Source organism: Somniosus microcephalus, chromosome 3 (assembly GCF_052327205.1).
Source record: "Somniosus microcephalus isolate GS21.2 chromosome 3, FLI_Smic_1.0, whole genome shotgun sequence".
NCBI classification, from domain to species: Eukaryota; Metazoa; Chordata; class Chondrichthyes; order Squaliformes; family Somniosidae; genus Somniosus; species Somniosus microcephalus.
This window is the reverse complement of record NC_140989.1, coordinates 348,083,845-348,103,567: the sequence shown is the minus strand read 5'-3', so window position 1 is coordinate 348,103,567 and position 19,723 is coordinate 348,083,845. Positions and strand designations below refer to the sequence as shown.

At 46.8% G+C, this 19,723-nt stretch overlaps 1 protein-coding gene across 16 annotated transcripts in view; it reads right to left on the bottom strand.

The window, feature by feature from the left end:
- LOC147122327 (ecotropic viral integration site 5 protein homolog) overlaps positions 1-19,723 on the bottom strand; it is a 260,882-nt gene that overhangs the window by 24,799 nt on the left and 216,360 nt on the right. Inside the window, exon 21 of one of the 16 annotated variants that reach the window (XR_015077732.1) lies at positions 7,082-7,174. The exons of 13 other annotated variants lie outside the window; for them this stretch is intronic. Coding sequence is in view for 2 of the 3 variants with exons in the window: in XM_085983332.1 (XP_085839458.1) it covers positions 7,082-7,169 (88 nt within the window). In the remaining variant the exon portion in view is untranslated. Of the gene's footprint in view, positions 1-7,081; positions 7,175-12,967; positions 13,064-19,723 lie in introns of those variants that run through there. 2 more of the 16 variants (XM_085983332.1, XM_085983333.1) reach the window with 2 other exon arrangements.

The window sequence follows — 19,723 nt, the reverse complement described above, 5'->3', positions numbered from 1 at the left end:
ACGTCCTGTACCATATGCACTCAAGGAGAAAGTTGAGCAAGAACTCAAAAGACTAGAAACTGAGAACATTATCTCTAAGGTAGATCTGAGTAATTGGGCTACACCCATTGTTGTTGTACCTAAGTCAGATGGTAATGTACGGGTGTGTGGTGATTATAAGGTAACCGTAAACCAGGTTCTAGAGTGTAATCTACCCAATACGTTGCCAAATGTGGAAGATTTGTTCATAACGCTGACAGGTGGTCAGATCTTTTCGAAGTTAGATCTAACAAACGCCTACCTACAACTTGAGTTAGATGAGGAGTCCAAGTCATGCTTGACTATAAATACTCACTGAGGCCTATTATCAGTTCAATAGGCTTCCATTTGGAGTGTCTTCTGCCCCCGACACATTCCAGGGGGTGATGAACCAAGTTTTGCAAGGGATTGAAGGGGTAAGTGTGTTATTTGGATGTCATGCTCATTTCAGCCCTAAACAGGCAAATCCACAATGAGGTGTTGAATGAAGTGCTCAAACGGCTAGAGAAGCACGGAGTACGAATGACCATTCACAAGTAAGAGTTGTTTCAAAACTCAGTGAAGTACTTAGGGCACAGAGTAGACAAAGATGGTTTACATCCAACCAAAGGAAAGCTGGATGCAATCAGAAATGCACCCACTCCCGAGAATGTCACTGTCTCTGAACTTCGATAATTTTTGGGTCTTTTGAATTATTATGAAAAGTTCCTCCCAAACTTCGCTACATTGTTACATCCACTGAATGAGCTGCTGAGAAAACAGGTTCCTTGGAAGTGGTGAAAAGAATGCGACACAGCATTCAAAGAGTGTAAAAGCCAATTAGTAGAGAGTACCATGTTAGTTCACTATAATGTAGCTAAGGAGATCAAGCTAGCGTGTGACGCCTCTCCTTACAGAGTTGGGGCAGTGATCTCTCATACTACATAGTGGGGAGGAAAGACCAATTGCTTTTGCTTCACGCACTCTGTGCCAGTGAACGCAATTATGTGCAGATCGAAAGGGAAGCTTTGTCATTGATTTTTGGGGTCAAGAAGTTTCACAAATACTTGTTTGGTCATAAGTTTACCATAGTTACTGACCATAAGCCCGACAGCAATCCTCCATCCAAAAGTCCCCAGTTCCAATCTTGGCTGCAGCCCGAATGCAGAGATGGGCTTTGATTTTGTCAGCGTATACGTATGACATTGAGTGCAGACAATCAGCTGATCACAGTAATGCTGATGCTATGTCCAGGTTGCCATCCCCATCTCAAGTTACACCCAATAAGGAAGAAGTTGAGCTGCCAGTCACAGCTGGAGAGATTGGTCGGACAACCAAACGTGACCCAATTATGTCAAAGGTGTATGATTACATAGCAAATGGATGGCCAAACCAGTATATCCATCCATACTTCGTAGGAATAAGTTGTCAGTGGATAAAGGTTGTATCATGAGGTATCAAGAGTGGTTATCCTAAATAGGTTCAGGTCTAAATTGTTAGATCTTCATGACCAGCACCTGGGAATGTGCTTGACCAAGGGCTTTGCACACAGTTACTTATGGTCACGAGGATTAGATAGAGATAGAGTACATAGTCAGTCAATGTACAACATGTCAATTGGTGAGCAAGAAACCACCCTCAGTACCATTACATCCATGGAAATGGCCTCCCAGAGCGTGGCAAAGGTTACATGTAGATTTTGCTGAGCTAGAATGACAGCAATTGTTCATAGTGATAGTCACTCGAAGTAGGTAGAGGTGTTTCCGGTGCGGATAATAACAAGCAAAACACTAGACAATTTGCGAAGATTGTTTTCTTCATACGGCCACCCAGAAGAAATTCTGTCTGATAACGGGCTGCAATTTTGTTCAGAAGATTTCACACAATTCATGAGCAGAAGCGGTGTGAAACATACCAAAGTTCCACCGTACCACCCTGCTTCAAATGGTGCAGCAGAGCGCACAGTACAAATTGACCAACGTGCCCTCAGCAAGCAAATGCTGGATCCAAATCTAAAGAAACGTCAGTTGTCGATGGACCACAAACTGGCAAATTTTCTGATTACCTTTCGGAATACTCCTCATACCACTACTGGTAGAAAACCAGCAAAGTTGTTTCTCAAACGACAGCCACGAACCAGGTTCTTGTTGTTGAAGCCAAACTTGGCACAGTCCGTAGACGAGAAACAATCAAGGCAGAAAAAGAATCATGATAAAGGTAGAGTTAGAGAGAGAAGTGTGAAGTTGAATAAGGTGGTTAAGAGTGAAGAACCATCACCATAAATGGTTAAAGTGGTTACCTGGAAGAGTAGAGAAGATATATGGCCCTCGCACATATTTGGTCAAAATGTTTGATCATGGAAAGGTTAGGTTTGTTCACATTGATCATATCTTACCTACAAATGTGGAAGAGTTGAAAGCTGGGATGATTCAATTTATTCTGATGAGCCAGATAGTCTTGTTACAAGTAGAGTACCAGTAGCAAATCCTACATCAGACGTACCAGAAACAAGTTCAAGGCAGTGTCAGAATTTAAGTCTGAGCCCGAGTTAGGCAGACAAACAGTCTGAAAGTGTAAAAAGTCCAAATGTAGATCAAGGTCAGCTAGAATGAGTCAAAGTCCTACAACAAAATCTGAAAGTTCTGTTCAAGAAAGAAGGTATCCTCTTCGAAACAGAAAACCAGTGGTTAAGTTTAATCTGTAAATATGGATAATAAGTTCATATCTTTTGTGTTACAGAATTCTATAGTGGAATTTGGAAACATAAAATGGGTTCTATTTGAGAAATGTATACCAAGAGTTGTGTATACCATGCAAGTCATTTACAATGATTATTTGCTTTGATTAACTTCTTCAATAAAGGAGGGAGACATGTAATAGAGCCACCTGGTGGACTACTGTTGTATATAATAATAAAGCCATGTGCAGTACAGTTCTTACCAGAAGCCATGTTGTGCTGTTGTATATATATACTAGCTGGGGAGCCCCGCGTTGCGAGGGCAATTTTGGGGCGTTTGGTCTCCCTGCCTCTGTGTGTCCCCCCTCTCCCTGTCATGTCCTCTCCCTGTCCTATCCCTCCCTCCCCTCTCTCCCTCTCCTCCCCTCCCTCCCTCCCCTCCCCCCCTCCCCTCCCCTCTCCTCCCCTCCCTCCCCCCCCTCCCCTCTCCTCCCCTCCCTCCCCCCCCTCCCCTCTCCTCCCCTCTCCCGTCTCCCTCTCCCCCCCTCCCTCCCTCCCCCCCTCCCCTGTCTCCCTCTCCGCCCCCTCCCCTGTCTCCCTCTCCCCCCCCTCCCCTGTCTCCCTCTCCCCCCCTCCCCTCCCTCCCTCCCCCCCTCCCGTCTCCCTCTCCCCCCCCTCCCCTGTCTCCCTCTCCCCCCCCTCCCCTGTCTCCCTCTCCCCCCCCTCCCCTGTCTCCCTCTCCCCCCCCACCCCTCCCCCGCTCCCCTCTGTCCCTCTCTCCGGCCCCTCCCCCTGCCTAGCGAGCCCCGCGTTGCGAGGGCAATTTTGGGGCGCGAGGGCAATTTTGGGGCGTTTGGTCTCCCTGCCCCTGTGTCCCCCCCGTCTCCCTGTCATGTCCTCTCCCTGTCCTATTCCCTCCCTCCCCTCTCTCCCTCCCTCCCCTCTGTCCCTCCCTCCCCCCCTCCCTCCCCTCTACTCCCCCCTCCCCTCCCTCCCTCTCCCCCCCCCCACCCCTCCCCCACTCCCCTCTGTCCCTCTCTCCGGCCCCTCCCCCTGCCTAGCGAGCCCCGCGTTGCGAGGGGAATTTTGGGGCGTTTGGTCTCCCTGCCCGTGTCCCCCCCTCTCCCTGTCATGTCCTCTCCCTCCCCTCCCCTCCCTCCCTCCCCTCTCTCTCTCCCTCTCTCCCCTCCCCCTCTCCCTCCCTCCCCTCTCTCCCTCCCCTCCCCCCCGCTCCCCTCTGTCCCTCTCTCCGGCCCCTCCCCCTGCCTAGCGCCTGAGGTCCGGTGCTGTTGCTGAGGTCCCCCGCGTATTGCGCGGCTGATGGACGGCCGCTGCGTGCGGGCGGGCGGCGCATGCGCGGTGAGTGCGGGCGGCGCATGCGCAGTCAGTGCGAGCGGCCCGCGGGAGCCGGCAAGGCCGTTAGCGAGCGGGAAACTTCGGGCGGCGCGCCCGCGCTCCGTCCGCGACACCTGAGAGGGGGAAGTAGAGAGAGGCAGCGAGGGAAGAGGAGAAGGAGAGAGGGGGAAGAGGAGAGAGGGAAGAGGAGAAGGAGAGAGAGGGAAGAGGAGAAGGAGAGAGAGGGAAGAGGAGAAGGAGAGAGGGAAGAGAGAGAGAGAGAGAGAAATTTTTTCAGCTTCAGGCCCCGAGTCCCCCCTGCGCGAGGGTGAGGAGGAGGGGGGGGGGGGGGTTGCTAAACACAATATAAAACTCAAATAAATTGTTAATTAATTGCCTAACACATAATTGAAATATTTACCTTAGTTCCCTAGCACACAGAAAGTGTGGGGGAAAAAATCGTGGAAAATCAAGATGGCGGCCACTCACCTCGGTTCAGAAGGATAAGGCCCGCCCACACACGCATTGGTTGACCGGTCAGGTCACCGAAGCGTAGGATTGGTCAATCGTCGAGTCACCCGACACTCAACTGTCGGAAGACCTCGACGTCACACGGTCGCTAATGAGATGCTAATGAGCGGAACGCTGAACGTTTTTGGGATACCGCGGGCGGGATTTTTGTCCGGCCGAAACGTAAATACGCCTGTGACCGGTCCGGAATCGCAAGCTTTCTTTTGAGGCGACGCGCGCGTCGGTACGCTCTGTAACTTCCAAACGTAGAGAGACCAGGCGGACAGACAGACAGACAGAAGAGCCGCTTTATATATATAGATATGCTGTGTCCCAAGATATCAAAGACTTTAGGAGGACATAGGAGGACTGGTAAAATGTCCAGACACATGGCAGATAAAATTTAATGCAGAGAAGTGTGAAGAGATACATTTTGATAGGAAGATTGAGGAGAGGCAATATGAACTAAATGGCACAATTTTCAAGGGGCTGTAGGTACACAAATCTTTGAAGGTGGCAGGACAAGTTGAGGAGACTGTTAATAAAGCATATGGGATCTCAATAGAGTACAAAAACATGGACGTTATGCTGAACCTTTATAAAACACTGGTTAGGCCTCAACTGCCCTTGCATGGTTCTGTTACCACTTATACAACCACAGCACTGCATCTCCAGCAATGGCTCTCTTCCTTCTCTTGCAGCAAAACCTCTGGGGCCTCTGATCTTCCTTATTACATCCTGCCTGTCAGTGGCACAGGGCCAATTTTCACACACACACACTGATGACATCCAGTTCTACGCCTCCACCACCTCTCCCAAACCCTTCGGCTGCCTCTGTGCCATCAGACTGCTTGTCTGACATCAAGTATTGGATAAATCACAACTTCCTCCAGCTCAACATCAATAAAATGCAAGCCACTGACTTCGGCCCTGCCACAAAATCTGCTCCTTTGCCACTATTTCCTGCCACTGACTACCTGTAATCTTGGCATCCTGTTTGAACCCAAGATGAGTATTAAGGCCCACATCCTATCCAACACCAAGTTCCATCTCGAACAATGCCAGCCTTTGCCACATCCCTCAGCCCTGTTGCTATTGAAGCCCTTATCAATGTCCTGCCACCTCCATATTTGACTACTCCCACGCGCTTGTTGATCACCCATACTCTACATTATCTCAATTTACAGAAAATTCTGCTGCTTGTATCACTATGCTCCTCGCTGGCCTACAAAGGCACCTGGTCCCAATGTATTGCACTTAAAATCATTGTCGTCCTCTATAAATTCATCCATGGCCTTGCCCTATCTCTGCAATCTCCTCCAACCTCATGTCCCTACCAAATGCTCCGTTCCGGACTCTGACTCGTTGTGTATACCTCCCTGCCTTCACCTCACAATTAGCGGTACAGCTTTCAGCCGCCTCAGTCTTACTCTTTCAAACTCCCTACCTAAATCTATCCACCTTAAAAAAAAAAAAAAAAAAATTCTTGGGACCCTTCTCTTTATCCAAGCCTTTGGTCACCACTCCTAATCTGTCCCTTCCAGTTTGACGTTTGTTTATCTTACACCTATTTGTGAAGCATCTTGGACCATTTCCTACATTAAATGTATTATATAATTGCAAGTTGCTGCTGTTATTAATGCACTAAGAAAAAAAAACATGTAAAGAAACAAATGAATTTGACATTTGGTGGCAATATCAGATTCAATTACTACATTGTTTCGTAAATCTCTATAGTCAACACAAATTTCAAATTTAGAGGAAAATTCCTGTTGACCAACTTTTGCATGAAGTTGTGGCTTGCAGAGCAGCGAGCATCACAGCACGGTATCAGCTACTTGGTGTCCAATGTGAACTTTACAAAGCATGGCATGTTATTTTGAACAGCATTAATAGCTGCTTTTTTTTTTGAAAAAACAAGAAATATCCCACTGATAAAAATAATGTTCATTATAAAAGTTGGAATGGGTTTAATCAACTGCTGTGTACAAGCTGAAAAAATAAGCATGCATGCAGGGCCTTTATTGTGTACCCAGCTGGACAAATTTCATTCAAAACTCTTGAATAAGTGACTGATTCTGAAATACCGAATTTTGAATTCTACAAAACATCACACATTTGTGTTTAAAGTTTGGAATGCAACGACGTGACAAAACCAACCATTGTGACTTTGAGCCTATAAAAAGATCATGCTTTTGTATCACACTATTTCTACACTTTACTCAGTGGGTAAAGGCATGAATGTCAGGCAAGTCTCAGTTTATGTGCATACTACTGCAAAGCACGCCGAACTTACAAATTGTGTCAGCAGTGTTGACTTTTCTGACTAGGCCTCAGAGCCACGTCCATTGTTTGCGCTGACATGCAAACAAAGGAAACTTGTGCCGAGCTTGTTTTAAATTGTGCACATTAGGGAGAGGTAATGAGGGCTCATGTATTCGGGCTTGCAAACCACATGACCCCTGTGAATGCTATCTTATCGCATCACAGGTTCCTTAGGCTGACCACAACCACTTAAATCAGACTAAACCAGCGAGGTGACTCGGGATTTTTGACACGTACCAACAATCTGATAGAGCTTTTGGTCTCCAATCAGCTTATAAACCTCTGCTGCACCGAGTGCAAATCTGATCATCACTCCTCCGGCCAACTGCACTTATAAGATAGGGCAACATGAAACACACAAAATGAAGATTTACTGTTACATGCTTTCAGGTCAAAACAAAATGTTTGGGTTTTTTTCCCTGAAGGTTGGGTGGTGGATGGGGTTAATTCAGTTAAAATTTACTGTAAGTTACTGGCTCAGAACTAGCAAGCATCAAAAATGTAACTATTAGCTCATTCTTTAAATTATCTATCACAACCAGGCATTGAGACTAAATTAAGTGTCACAATCCTGCAATGAGACTATGTTTTTTATTTTGTGTTTTGTGTATCTACTGCATTAAGTGTTGAAATAGCCAATTTGCTAAGACAAGGTCCAGTTAGAATGGGGGTCTATCAACAAGTGTACTGGTGTGGTTGTGGCATAGCTATTCACAGTCCAGTGGTTTGATCATTGGATCATCACTGACGTCAAGGGTATAATTTTTTTTCAACTTTGGATTTGGCGCTGCTAATTTTTGGTCACGGCCATAACAGGATGGGCTACACTGTACCAATCAGCATATAATACTGCAGTCAAATTACTTCTTATTTACACTAGAGCAAAGCTTTTTTAAGTAAAAAAGCAGAATCTAGACACAAACATATTATTATGTGAACAGCAGTTTCTGTTCTACCACTTGCTGCCTTCACTTACTTAGAACTGCTGCTGATTGATGTTATTTGCAAGCAAGGGAAATTTATTTATATTCAGTTGTTTACCACGTACAATGATTTAATCAGAGGATAAAATCAAATCAAATATGAAGACAAGCTGTAGCTTTATATGGACTTATGGATAATACAGTAATATTTTCACTACTGTACTGGAGCTCATATGGAGATATGTTCATAATATACATATTAAGCACTTAGATACTTGTGCGTACCTGGCACACAACTGGCCAGGCTATCGGTCCCCAGATCGAGCTTGACCATGTTGAGCACTGCTGTGCTCCACTCTCCTTCCCCAAAACTGCCCACATCCCATGCTCCTTTTTTTTGTTTAATACAGTGAATCACATCTTTGAACCCCTTTCTCGGACTCATCCACCCTCACCTCAAATACCCAGTGCGAGAAGCTCATCACCAAGAGGAAGATTATTTTGCAGCTGCCTCCACTGTGTCTTTCTTCTCCTTCCTTTTGCCTTCTGTACCCACAGTCTCTCATCCACTGTAGCCTTGAACGCCTGTCCCTTGTAGTTTCTCCTCCATCCTCTCCAAGCTTAGCTTGTCCTCGAGACCCACCTCTGCTCCCTGGATCATCTTCCCACTCAACTCCTTACCATCCAATTACTTTTCTAGCCCTCATGCCTGACTGACATTATCAATGGTTCTCTCTTCTCAGGCACCATCCCCCTTCTCTTCAAAACTATCACTCCGCTGACCCTTGTATCCTCACTAACTTCTACACCATGTTCTCAAAGGTCCTTGAATGTGCAATTGCCTCTTTGTGCTATAGATCTCCTGTCCAGGTTCTGCTCTTTTCATAGTACCTAACAGCCTTAACCAAAGTCATTAAACAACATTCTTTGTAACTGTGACCATGGTGCGTTACTCTTTCTCGTCCTCGCCACAGCATTCAAAATGGCTGACTGCACTATCTTCCTCCAAAGCCCCTCTGTTGTCTAGCTCCGTAGGACTACCGCTGCATCGTATATGAATGTAGCCAGAGTGTCTGCAGCAAGGGCTTCTCTTTCCACTACCAACCATCACCTCCCAAGTTCCCCAAGGATCTATTCTTGGCCCTCCTCTACATGCGGGTCCTCTGTGTCACCATCTGCAGAAATGGGGTTCACAGATGACATCTCGCTCTACTTCTCTACCACATTTCTCAAATCCTCAACTGCCTCTGCACTGTCAGACTACTTGTCTGACATCCACTCCTGGGTGAATCATAATTTCCTCTAGCTAAACATCATGATCATTATTTTTGACTCACACCACAAAAGCTGCTCCCCAGCCACCATTGCTGGCAATACAGTTCATAAACTTGTTCCTTTCAGAACCCATATCTTCTCCATCACTAAGCCTGCTGACTTGCGCCTCTGCAACATTGTCCACCTTTGTCCCTGAAACACTTACACATGCTTTTGTTACCTACAAAGTTCTCCAATGTTTTACTTGATAGCCTCCCATCCTCCATAAACTCCAACTTGGCCAAAGCTCTGTTGCAAGTATCCTGTCCCAGTTCCATTCACCCATCACCCCTGTCCTAATTGACCTACATTGGAGCCTCAGCCCTTAAAACATGAAGACTTTATACCCCTCTATGGCCTTCTTCACCAGCCCTATGTTACCCCATCCCAGAACATTCTGTTCCTGACTCCGGTCTCTTATGCATTCCTTTTCCCCACCATTGGTCGCATGCCCCTTGGAATTCACTCCTCAAATCTCCTTTAAATCCTCTTCAAAAGCCATTTCTTCCATCAACATTTTGGGCACCTCTCCTTTCTAGCTCAGCATCTATTTTCTCTAAGCTTATCTATGAAGCACCTTGGGATTTTTTTTAATATTAAAGTTGCTATATAAATAGAAGTTGTTGTTGTATTTGTGCAATATTAACAGGCAACTATCTGGATATGATAATCCCATAATTCATGAGTGGCAAAGCCACAAGTGAGTTGTGTAGGTGATCACCATCAGTGAAAGATACACAGTTATTTTCTTATCTCTAATATTTTCTATGTATACCATAAAGATATAAAACTTCAATTAATAATACTGCTAAAATAGTAACCGTTCTGGTATTTGAAATACAAAGTAAAAAAAACTAGATGAAGGGCCAATGCCCACAGTGCAGGGCACTACCACGATTGAAAAGGAGGCAAGGTAAATCAAGCAGGAGTGATTAGGTGACTGCAAAGTTGCATTTTAAAATCCAGAAAAGATTGTAGGAGAAAGAAGATACTGAGGGTTGCAACACATTTTGAGATCCTGAGATTGATCTATGAATAAGAGATGGTGCAATAAATCTGGATTTGGACACGGTATAGTGCAAGGAACAGGGTGACAGTCCTGTATGACTTATTTGGAACTTGGGAGGAAGTGAGGAAAGTGCAGAGGAGCAATAAACATAATAGTCTTGATAGAATAGAGAGGGACAAAAAGCTGGCAACAGAGAGAGTGGTTGAATGTTAGTTGTGAGAGAAGGATTATTAATCAAATGATGATCTTTTCTTGAGGCTTGCCTAAGACTGCATGAGATGTGTTGGAACAGCCTCTCCAGATGTGGAAGCAGTATTTATGTCTTCCACTTTTCTCTTCTCTCTTGACAGTATTGCTTTCTTAGCAGGGTACAATTACAAGGGCACTTGGCATCCTCTGGTGGTGGGCTCAAATATCGATTATTCAGGAGTCAGCCTGGACAGTGAGTGCCAGCAAGTTGCTGCTGTTGTGGTCCTGGGGAAGTCTGAAGGTCGAAGAGGACACATGGATCTTCCAGCTCAGGCCCTTTATTCGTCCCACCACCTCCCTCCTTTCCCTGGATGATCTTTGGATTTCGGGGCTTTCTGACTGCTACTATCCAGCTCCTGTTAGGTACCCTTCAATCGCAGAAGGCGATTGGCTCATGAAAGATCCAGAAACAAGTCAGGGGTATTCAGTATTTAGGAAGGATCGACAAAAAAGAAAGGGAGGAGGGGTAGCATTGCTAGTAAAAGAGGGGATAAATGCAATTGAAAAGAAGGATATTAACTCAGTTAATACAGAATCTATATGGGTGGAGCTAAGAAATAGCGAGGGGCGAAAAACATTAATAGGAGTGGTATATAGGCCTCCAAATAGTAAAATAGAGGTTAGGGAGGGCATCACGAGGGAAATTAGAGAAGCGTGCAATAAGAGCACAGCTGTCATCATAGGTGACTTTAACTTACATATAGATTGGACTAGCCTAATCAGTAAAAATAATGAGGAGGAGGAATTCCTTGAGTGTTTAAGGGATGGTTATCTGGATCAATATGTCGAGGAACCAACTCGGGAACAGGCTATATTGGACTGGGTACTGTGCAATGAGAAGGGACTAATCAGTAATCTTGTTGTACGGGGACCCTTGGGTCAGAGCGATCATAACATGATCGATTTCTCACTCGAAATGGAGAGCGAAGAAATTGACTCAGAGACTAAGGTCCTGAATTTAAACAAGGGGAATTATGATGCCATGAGACGGGAACTGAGTAGGTCTGATTGGACAACGTTCCTGGGAGGACTGGAGGTAGATAAACAATGGCAAACATTTAAAGATAGAATGACAAAATTGCAAAAATTGTTTATACCAATCTGGCATAAAAGGAAATCTAAAAAGGTGACTCAACCGTGGATAACAGGGGAAATTAGAGACAGCATAAAATCCAAAGATAGGGCGTATAAAATAGCCAAAAAAAGCGCCAGAGCGGAAGATTGGGAACAGTTTAAGATAGAGCAAAGGAGGGCAAAGGGCATGATCAAGAGGGGCAAAATAGCTTACGAAAACAAGCTGGCGGAAAATATAAAAACTAACTCCAAAAGCTTTTATAAATATATCAAAAGGAAAAGACTGGTGAAAACCAAAGTTGGTCCATTGCAGTCAGATACGGGGGAATATATAATGGGAAATAAGGAAATGGCAGATCAACTAAATGCATACTTTGGGTCAGTCTTTACGAAGGAAGACACAAAAAACCTCCCTGGGATATCGGGAAAAATAGGGACATTGGCAAAGGAGGAACTGACGCAAATCAATATCTCTAAGGATATGGTGTTAAGGAAGCTAAAGGGATTGAAGGTGGACAAATCCCCAGGGCCTGATAACATGCATCCTAGGGTACTGAAGGAGGTGGCCCTAGAGATAGCGGATGCACTAAGGATGATTTTTCAGAATTCATTAGACTCGGGAACAGTGCCGATGGATTGGAGGGTAGCTAACGTTACCCCACTATTCAAAAAGGGGGGTAGGGAAAAAGCAGGTAATTACAGACCTGTAAGCCTTACATCAGTTGTGGGCAAAATGCTGGAGTCCATCATTAAGGATGAAATAGCGGAGCACTTAGCAAATGGGGACAGGATAGGACAGAGTCAACATGGATTTACAAAGGGTAAATCGTGCTTGACTAATCTATTGGAATTTTTTGAGGGAGTAACTGGTAGAATAGATGGGGGAGAGCCAGTAGATGTGGTGTACCTGGACTTCCAAAAGGCCTTCGATAAGGTCCCACATAAAAGATTAGCATGGAAAATTGAGGCTCATGGGATAAAGGGGAAAGTTTTGGCGTGGATAGGGAACTGGCTGTCAGATAGAAAACAGAGAGTTGGAATAAACGGCTCATTTTCTGAATGGCAGGCAGTAACAAGTGGGGTACCACAGGGATCTGTCCTGGGCCCCCAGCTGTTCACAATTTACATTAATGACCTGGATCAGGGAGTCGGATGCAGCATTTCCAAATTTGCAGACGACACTAAACTAGGAGGTGGGGTGGGCTCAGAGGAAGAGACCAGGAAGCTCCAGAGCGATTTGGACAGACTGGGCGATTGGGCGGATAAATGGCAGATGCACTATAATGTGGACAAGTGCGAAGTTATCCACCTTGGGTGCAGGAACGGGAGGGCAAATTATTATTTAAATGGCAATAGATTGGGAGAGGGGGAAGTACAGAGAGACCTGGGTGTTCTTGTACACCAGTCACTGAAGGCGAGCATGCAGGTGCAACAGGCGGTCAAGAAGGCAAACGGTATGCTGGCCTTCATAGCAAAAGGGTTAGAATACAGGAACAGGGATACCTTGCTGCAGCTGTACAGGGCACTGGTGAGACCACACCTCGAGTACTGTGTACAGTTTTGGTCGCCTCATCTGAGGAAGGATGTTCTTGCCATGGAGGGGGTGCAGCGGCGATTCACCAGGCTGATACCAGGAATGGCGGGAATGACCTATGAGGAGAGACTATGTAGTTTAGGGATGTACACACTGGAGTTTAGAAGATTGAGAGGGGACCTCATAGAAGTGTATAAAATTCTGACAGGTCTAGACAGACTGGATGCAGAAGGAATGTTTCCCTTGGCGGGTGAGAACAGAACTAGAGGACATAATTTAAGGATAAGGGCTAAACCATTTAGGACAGAGATGAGGGGGAATTTCTTCACTCAGAGAGTGGTGAACCTGTGGAACTCATTGCCACAGAGGGCAGTGTACGCCAGCTCATTAAATATATTTAAGAGGGAATTAGATATATTTCTACGGGCAAAAGGGGTTAAGGGTTACGGAGAGAAGGCGGGGACGGGATACTGAATTAAAGGATCAGCCATGATCTCATCGAATGGCGGAGCAGGCACGAAGGGCCGAATGGCCTACTCCTGCTCCTATCTTCTATGTATCTATGTATCTATGTATAAGTCACAGGAAAGCTTAGGAAACCAAAAAGGCCATTTGGCCCACCAAGCCTTGCTTTCAACTAAACCTCCATCTTCTCATCACATTCCTCAAAATCTCTTTTTCGAGAAACAGATTCTTAGACCCACTAGCAAAATTGGATGAACTCCTTAATTTCCTTGTGCTAAAACGTTAAATGTCCTAAAGCAAGGACATAGAGCCTGGAAAAGGTTTTGGGGACGGGAGGGGCAGTGATAGTTGGTAAAAATACAGTGAGGCTCGCTCTCAGAGTCCAGCCTCACCGAGTGGGAACGCAGGTCAGAGAATTAGGGCAATCTTGTTACATCCCAATCTCTGGCATGCTCCTGTCTAATGATACATAGATGATAGGAGCAGGAGTTGGCCATTCGGCCCCTCGAGCCTGCTCCGCCATTCAATGCGATCATGGCTGATCATCCAAATTCAGTACCCTGTCCCTGCTTTCTCCCCATATCCCTTGATCCCCTTAGCCTTAAGAAATATATCTAACTCCTTCTTGAATATATTTAATGAATTGGCCTCAACTGTCTTCTGTGGTAGAGAATTCCACAGGTTCACCACTCTCTGGGTGAAGAAATTCTTCCTCATCTCAGTCCTAAATGGCTTACATCTTATCCTTAGACTGTGACCCCTGGTTCTGGACTCCCCCGCCATCGGGAACAGCCTTCCTGCATCTGTCTAGTCCTGTTAGAATTTTATAAGTTTCAATGAGATCCCCTCTCATTCTTCTAAACTCTAGCGAATATAAACCTAATTGACCCAATCTCTCCTCATACGTCATTCCTGCCATCCCAGGTATCAGTCTGGTGAATCTTCGCTGCACTCCCTCCATGGCAAGAACATCCTTCCTCAGATAAGGCAACCAAAACTGCACACAATACTCAAGGTGTGGTCTCACCAAGACCCTGTACAACTGCAGCAAGACATCCTTACTCCTGTACTCGAATCCTCTCGCTATGAAGGCCAGCATACCATTTGCCTTCTTAGCCGCCTGCTGCACCTGCATGCTTACCTTCAGCGACTGGTGCACAAGGACACCCAGGACTCGTTGCACTTCCCCTTTTCCCAATCTATTGCCGTTCAGATAATAATCTGCCTTCCTGTTTTTGCCACCAAAGTGGATAACCTCGCATTTATCCACATTATACTGCATCTGCCATATTGCCCAACCTGTCCAAATCGTACTGGAGTTTCTCGGCATCCTCCTCACAGCACACACGCCCACCTAGCTTTGTGTCGTCTGCAAACTTAGAGATATTACATCTAGTTCCCTCATCTAGATCATTAATATATATTGTGAATAACTGGGGTCCTAGCACCGATCCCTGTGGTACCCCACTAGTCAGTGCCTTCCACTTGGAAAAAGACCCGTTTATTCCAACTCTTTGCTTCCTGTCTGCCAACCAGTTTTCTATTTAAGTCAGTACCTTACCCCCAATCCCATGTGCTTTAACTTTGCACGCTAGTCTCTTATGCGGGACCTTATCGAAAGCCTTCTGAAAGTCCAAATACACCACATCCACTGGTTCTCCCTTATCTATTCTACCAGTTACATCCTCAAAAAATTCCAGTAGATTAGTCAAGCATGATTTACCTTTTGTAATTCCATGTTGACTTTGTCCGATCCTGTCACTGTTTTCCAAGTGCTCTGCTATTACATCTTTCATAATGGACTCTAGCATTTTCCCCACTACCGATGTCAGGCTTACCGGTATAATTTCCCGTTTTTTCTCTACCACCTTTTTTAAATATTAGGGTTACATTAGCTACCCTCCAATCCATGGGAACTGTTCCAGAGTCTATGGAATTTTGGAAGATGACCAGCAATGCATCTACTATTTCTAGGGCCACTTCCTTAAGTACCCTAGGATGTAGATTATCAGGCTCTGGGGATTTATCGGTCTTCAATCCCGTCAATTTCCCTAATGAGGCTTTGCCCTGGGAGTGCAGCCTTATTGAGCCTACTGTAATTTCTCAAGTTTTCAACCTGGGATGGCAGGAATGACGTACGAGGAGAGATTGGGTCGATTGGGCTTATACTCGCTGGAGTTTAGAAGAATGAGAGGGGATCTCATTGAAACTTATAAAATTCTAACAGGACTGGACAGACTAGATGCAGGAAGGATGTTCCCGATGGCGGGGGAGTCCAGAACCAGGGGTCACAGTCTAAAGATAAGGGGTAAGCCATTTAGGACTGAGATGAGGAGGAATTTCTTCACCCAGAGAGTGGTGAACCTGTGGAATTCTCTACCACAGAAGGCAGTTGAGGCCAATTCATTAAATATATTCAAGAAGGAGTTAGATATATTTCTTAAGGCTAAAGGGATCAAGGGATATGGGGAGAAGGCAGGGACAGGGTACTGAGTTTGGATGATCAGCCATGATCTCATTGAATGGTGGAGCAGGCTTGAGGGGCCGAATGGCCTACTCCAACTCCTATCTTCTATGTTTCTATGTTTCAAATTGGTTTTATTTCAGGAAATGGAAGAATTTTAGCGTGCTTTCTGAATGAGATTCAGGAGGATGTATGCAAATAACTAAATAGCAATAAAATAGACATCACACACTTTAGTCTAGGCATGATTTAGATTGCATTTGTATTTGAAAGGAATTTGATTGCAAGAAAATTTCTCTCTTTAAAAAAAAAAGCCAAAATATTTGCGACACATTTTAGATTATTTTTATCCTCCCTGTAAGCCTCGATCACACGGTTTACTATTTCCTGACTTCTCTCCACGTCGATTTGCTTTAAAATGACCTGAACTGATTTGCCAGCCAATTTTTTTTCGTTCTGTGGGGAAGCATTAGATTTCAGCTCCACATCCTTTCTTTCTGGTTCCTCCTCCACGGAGTACAGTGTACAGAACCATGGTAGCAATTCAAATTTCAAGAATATGGCTTTTGTTTTGTTTTTGTAACCCATCTAATGGCGAAACCCAGAAACCATTTTATGTCACTGAGGTAGGATTAGGGTGGGGGGAAAGTGGCCAGAAGGCAAAGTTAAAGAAGATGGTGAGCACAAAATGATGGCAAAAGGGAAGCTTTCATAAAGTATATTGTGTGTGATTACGATGAATGGGCTTTTTATCAAAGATGGTGAGACTCGTTGGCCAATGGCATGGGCACTTACTCAAAGTTAGCATTCAGTAAGGATGCATAGAGATTATTTGACAACACTTTACGAGTTGGCGATTTACAGCACCTTTCATGCGTGGCTTGTGTGTGCAGTGCAGTGCTTTATCATATAAATTTATCTCATTCGGTTAACATATTTTAAGCTCCTAATCTCATACTATGCCACACACTATTGCAAAACCAAGATGGCAGGTAGATAACCTACTTTCACGCCTCTCTGGAACTGCTTTGGGACTCGCCACTGAGTAATCATGTTGTTAACCAGTGTCTACCCTGTTGTGGCAGTTTGTTTGATGGCACAATAGTATGCTCTGCCATCACCCTGTCTGATGGCACAACAGTCAGAGTCATAGGCCTAGAAATTGGGTATAGCCCCGCTTGAGGCGTTAGAACTGGCGCTGCGCAAAGTTTATAGCCAGACGAAACTTATCGCCGCCTGGCGCGATATTGGGTTGCATCGCCCCCAAAGGGGATTGAGGCGCGAATTCAGACGTTGCACGGGCCTCCTAAGGCGCAAAACTTCTGGCGCTACCCAATATCGGCGCGGACGGGCGCAGCGCAGGTAATCTCAATTACCGATAACCACGAGACTGCCAGGCGCCGGCCGGCTCTTAAAGGGGTGGGTCAGTCAGCCTCAGCTTCCACACTCAACGCCCTGTAGGCCTCAGAATCGGCGCCCGCCCTTCTCTGGCGCAAAAAACTTGCTCAGGATGGAGAAGGTGAGACAGAGAGCAGAGCGCTTCAGCACTGAGGCTCTGGACCAGTTGGTGTCCGCAGTGGAGCGCCGTCGAGATGTTCTGTAGCCTGACAATGGCAGGAGACCGAATCAAAAGGAGTACCGCCGAACTTGGAGGGATGTTTCTCAGAGGGTCAACTCCGGCAGCATGGCGACCAGGAGCCCTGTTCAGTGCAGGAAGAAATTCAACGACCTCACTCGGGTTGTTAGGGTGAGTGTTGTTTATGCAAACTTCTGATTCCCTCCATCTGCACCTGAATTCGCGCACCCTGTTGCCATGATGCCCCAATGGCCATCTGGCAGCAAGCACCCATGGCCCTTTCTGGGCACACACATGGACATTTGACTCAAGGCATCATGTAAGGGCTCTTGCACCATGGGGGGCATGAGATGATCTCTCAAGGCATCATGTAACAGCACTTCCCCTTCTTTCCCCTGCAGTCTAAGCTGGCGACGATCCGCAAGGACCAGCGTCGAACCGGTGGCGGACCTCCACAAGTGGTCACACTCACGGATCTCGGATCTTGGAGGACGTCCGAGTGGTCCTGTTACCACTGTAGCTGCCGACTCCATTGTCAACAGCGAGGGTAAGGCTCTCACCTTTTTCAGCTGTCTCCTTCCACTTGGTCCCCCTGCCAGCATGCTTTCTCAGTGTGCAGCCATGTCAGAGCCTTGCCGCAATCTGGCATGCCTTGCCGCCAACCTGTCCTTTTGCTAAAGCCACTCTTCCACCTCCCTGCTTTCAGATGCTGCATCACCAACTCGGGATCTGCACCCTGAAGCTGCCAGTGCCAGTGCCTCCGGAGGCGAGGATCAGGAGGAAGCCGGAGCATCCGTTCCAACCTCAGGGGAGCCTACACATCTGCAGACTGGAGATAGTAGTTCCCTGGAGGGGAGGGGGGGGGGGGGGGGCTCTGACGATGAGCCAGTTGCCAGAACAAGCGGCCTGCAGCAACGCGAGGGGGGTAGGCAAGTTCGGCCACCGGCTCCCCGGAGGGCAAGACAGGGAGTGATGACTGCTGCACAGAGTGCAGAGGAGGTGCGTAGCCTGGCTGAAATGAGCACCCAGGCCCGGCTCAGGCACACTGAGCTGATGGCTGCAGTGGGTAGGATGCCTCAGTCGATAGAAACACTAGCAAAGAGTGTGTTGGACTTTGGAGCAGCAATGGAGAGGACTGTCCAGGGCTTCGGGGCAGCAATGGAGAGGACTGTCCAGGGCTTCGAGGCTGCTATGGAAAGGACTGTTCAGAGCTTCGGACAATCCCTGGAAAGGTCTGTCCAGGGCTTGTCCGAGGCAGTGGAACAGACTGCTCCGGCCTTGTCCGAAGCAATGGAAAGAACTGTCCAGGGCTTCTCCGAAGCACTGGCATCTGCCTCGCAGGTCCTCACTGCTGCTACGCAGTCACTTGCTGGCCTCGTCCACACCCAGATTGAGGCAACGCGAACTCTCACTGCAGCCACCCTATCTGCATCAGCTAGGATCACTCCGGGCCCTTCCAGTACCATACAAGGCCAGGAATCAGTGGAGCAGTCGATTGTGGCGGATGAGCCGAACCGGTCCCCTCAGAGAGCCAGTGTGTCGTCCGACCATGGTGCAGGTGTCCTCTCTCGGCAGGTGACCATTGCTCATGCCACCGCTGGTACGTCTGCAGTGCAGCTGCCACCACCTGCAGGGCACACTGCTTCCAGCCATGCTCAGATCAAGCAGCCTGCGTCCGCACCCTCCAAGACCAGAGGTCGTCCAGGCCGTCCCTCAGGGGCTTCTGCGCTTCCACACAGTCAGCAGGCGTCCCCCAGCCTTGACCCCGCCACTGGGGTTCAATTACATAGGAGCAGCAGGGAGGGAAGGGGCCGACCGTGAAAGAGAAGTCGTTCTCCATCAAGGGGCCAGCAGTAGAGGGAGGTGCTGAGACGTTTCTTTGGCCAAATTCAAGGACTCCCTCACCTGTTGTGATTGTTGGAAATGGTTTGTTTAGTTTTGCGGCTTTGCCGAAGAGTTAATTGTTATTTTGTTAGCTATGGTTTCTGTTGACATGACGTTGTTATGCTGGAAGGAAGGACTTGTTTGACAATAAAGAGTTTTAATTTGCAATGTTACACGTTACTATTTACAGTCATGCTGGCCTTCAGAGGCTTTGAAAAATCCGAAGTGCGCAGGACGAATGACACCCATCATTTCGCCAGAGGGGCCTCGAACCGAGTCCTGATGAGCCTCTGACGGATGGCCCTTCCACTTTCAGGAGCCCTCCCATCTTCCTCCTCCTCCTCCTCGTCCGCCTGCTCTGCTGGACCTTGAGGGACAGCTGGCATT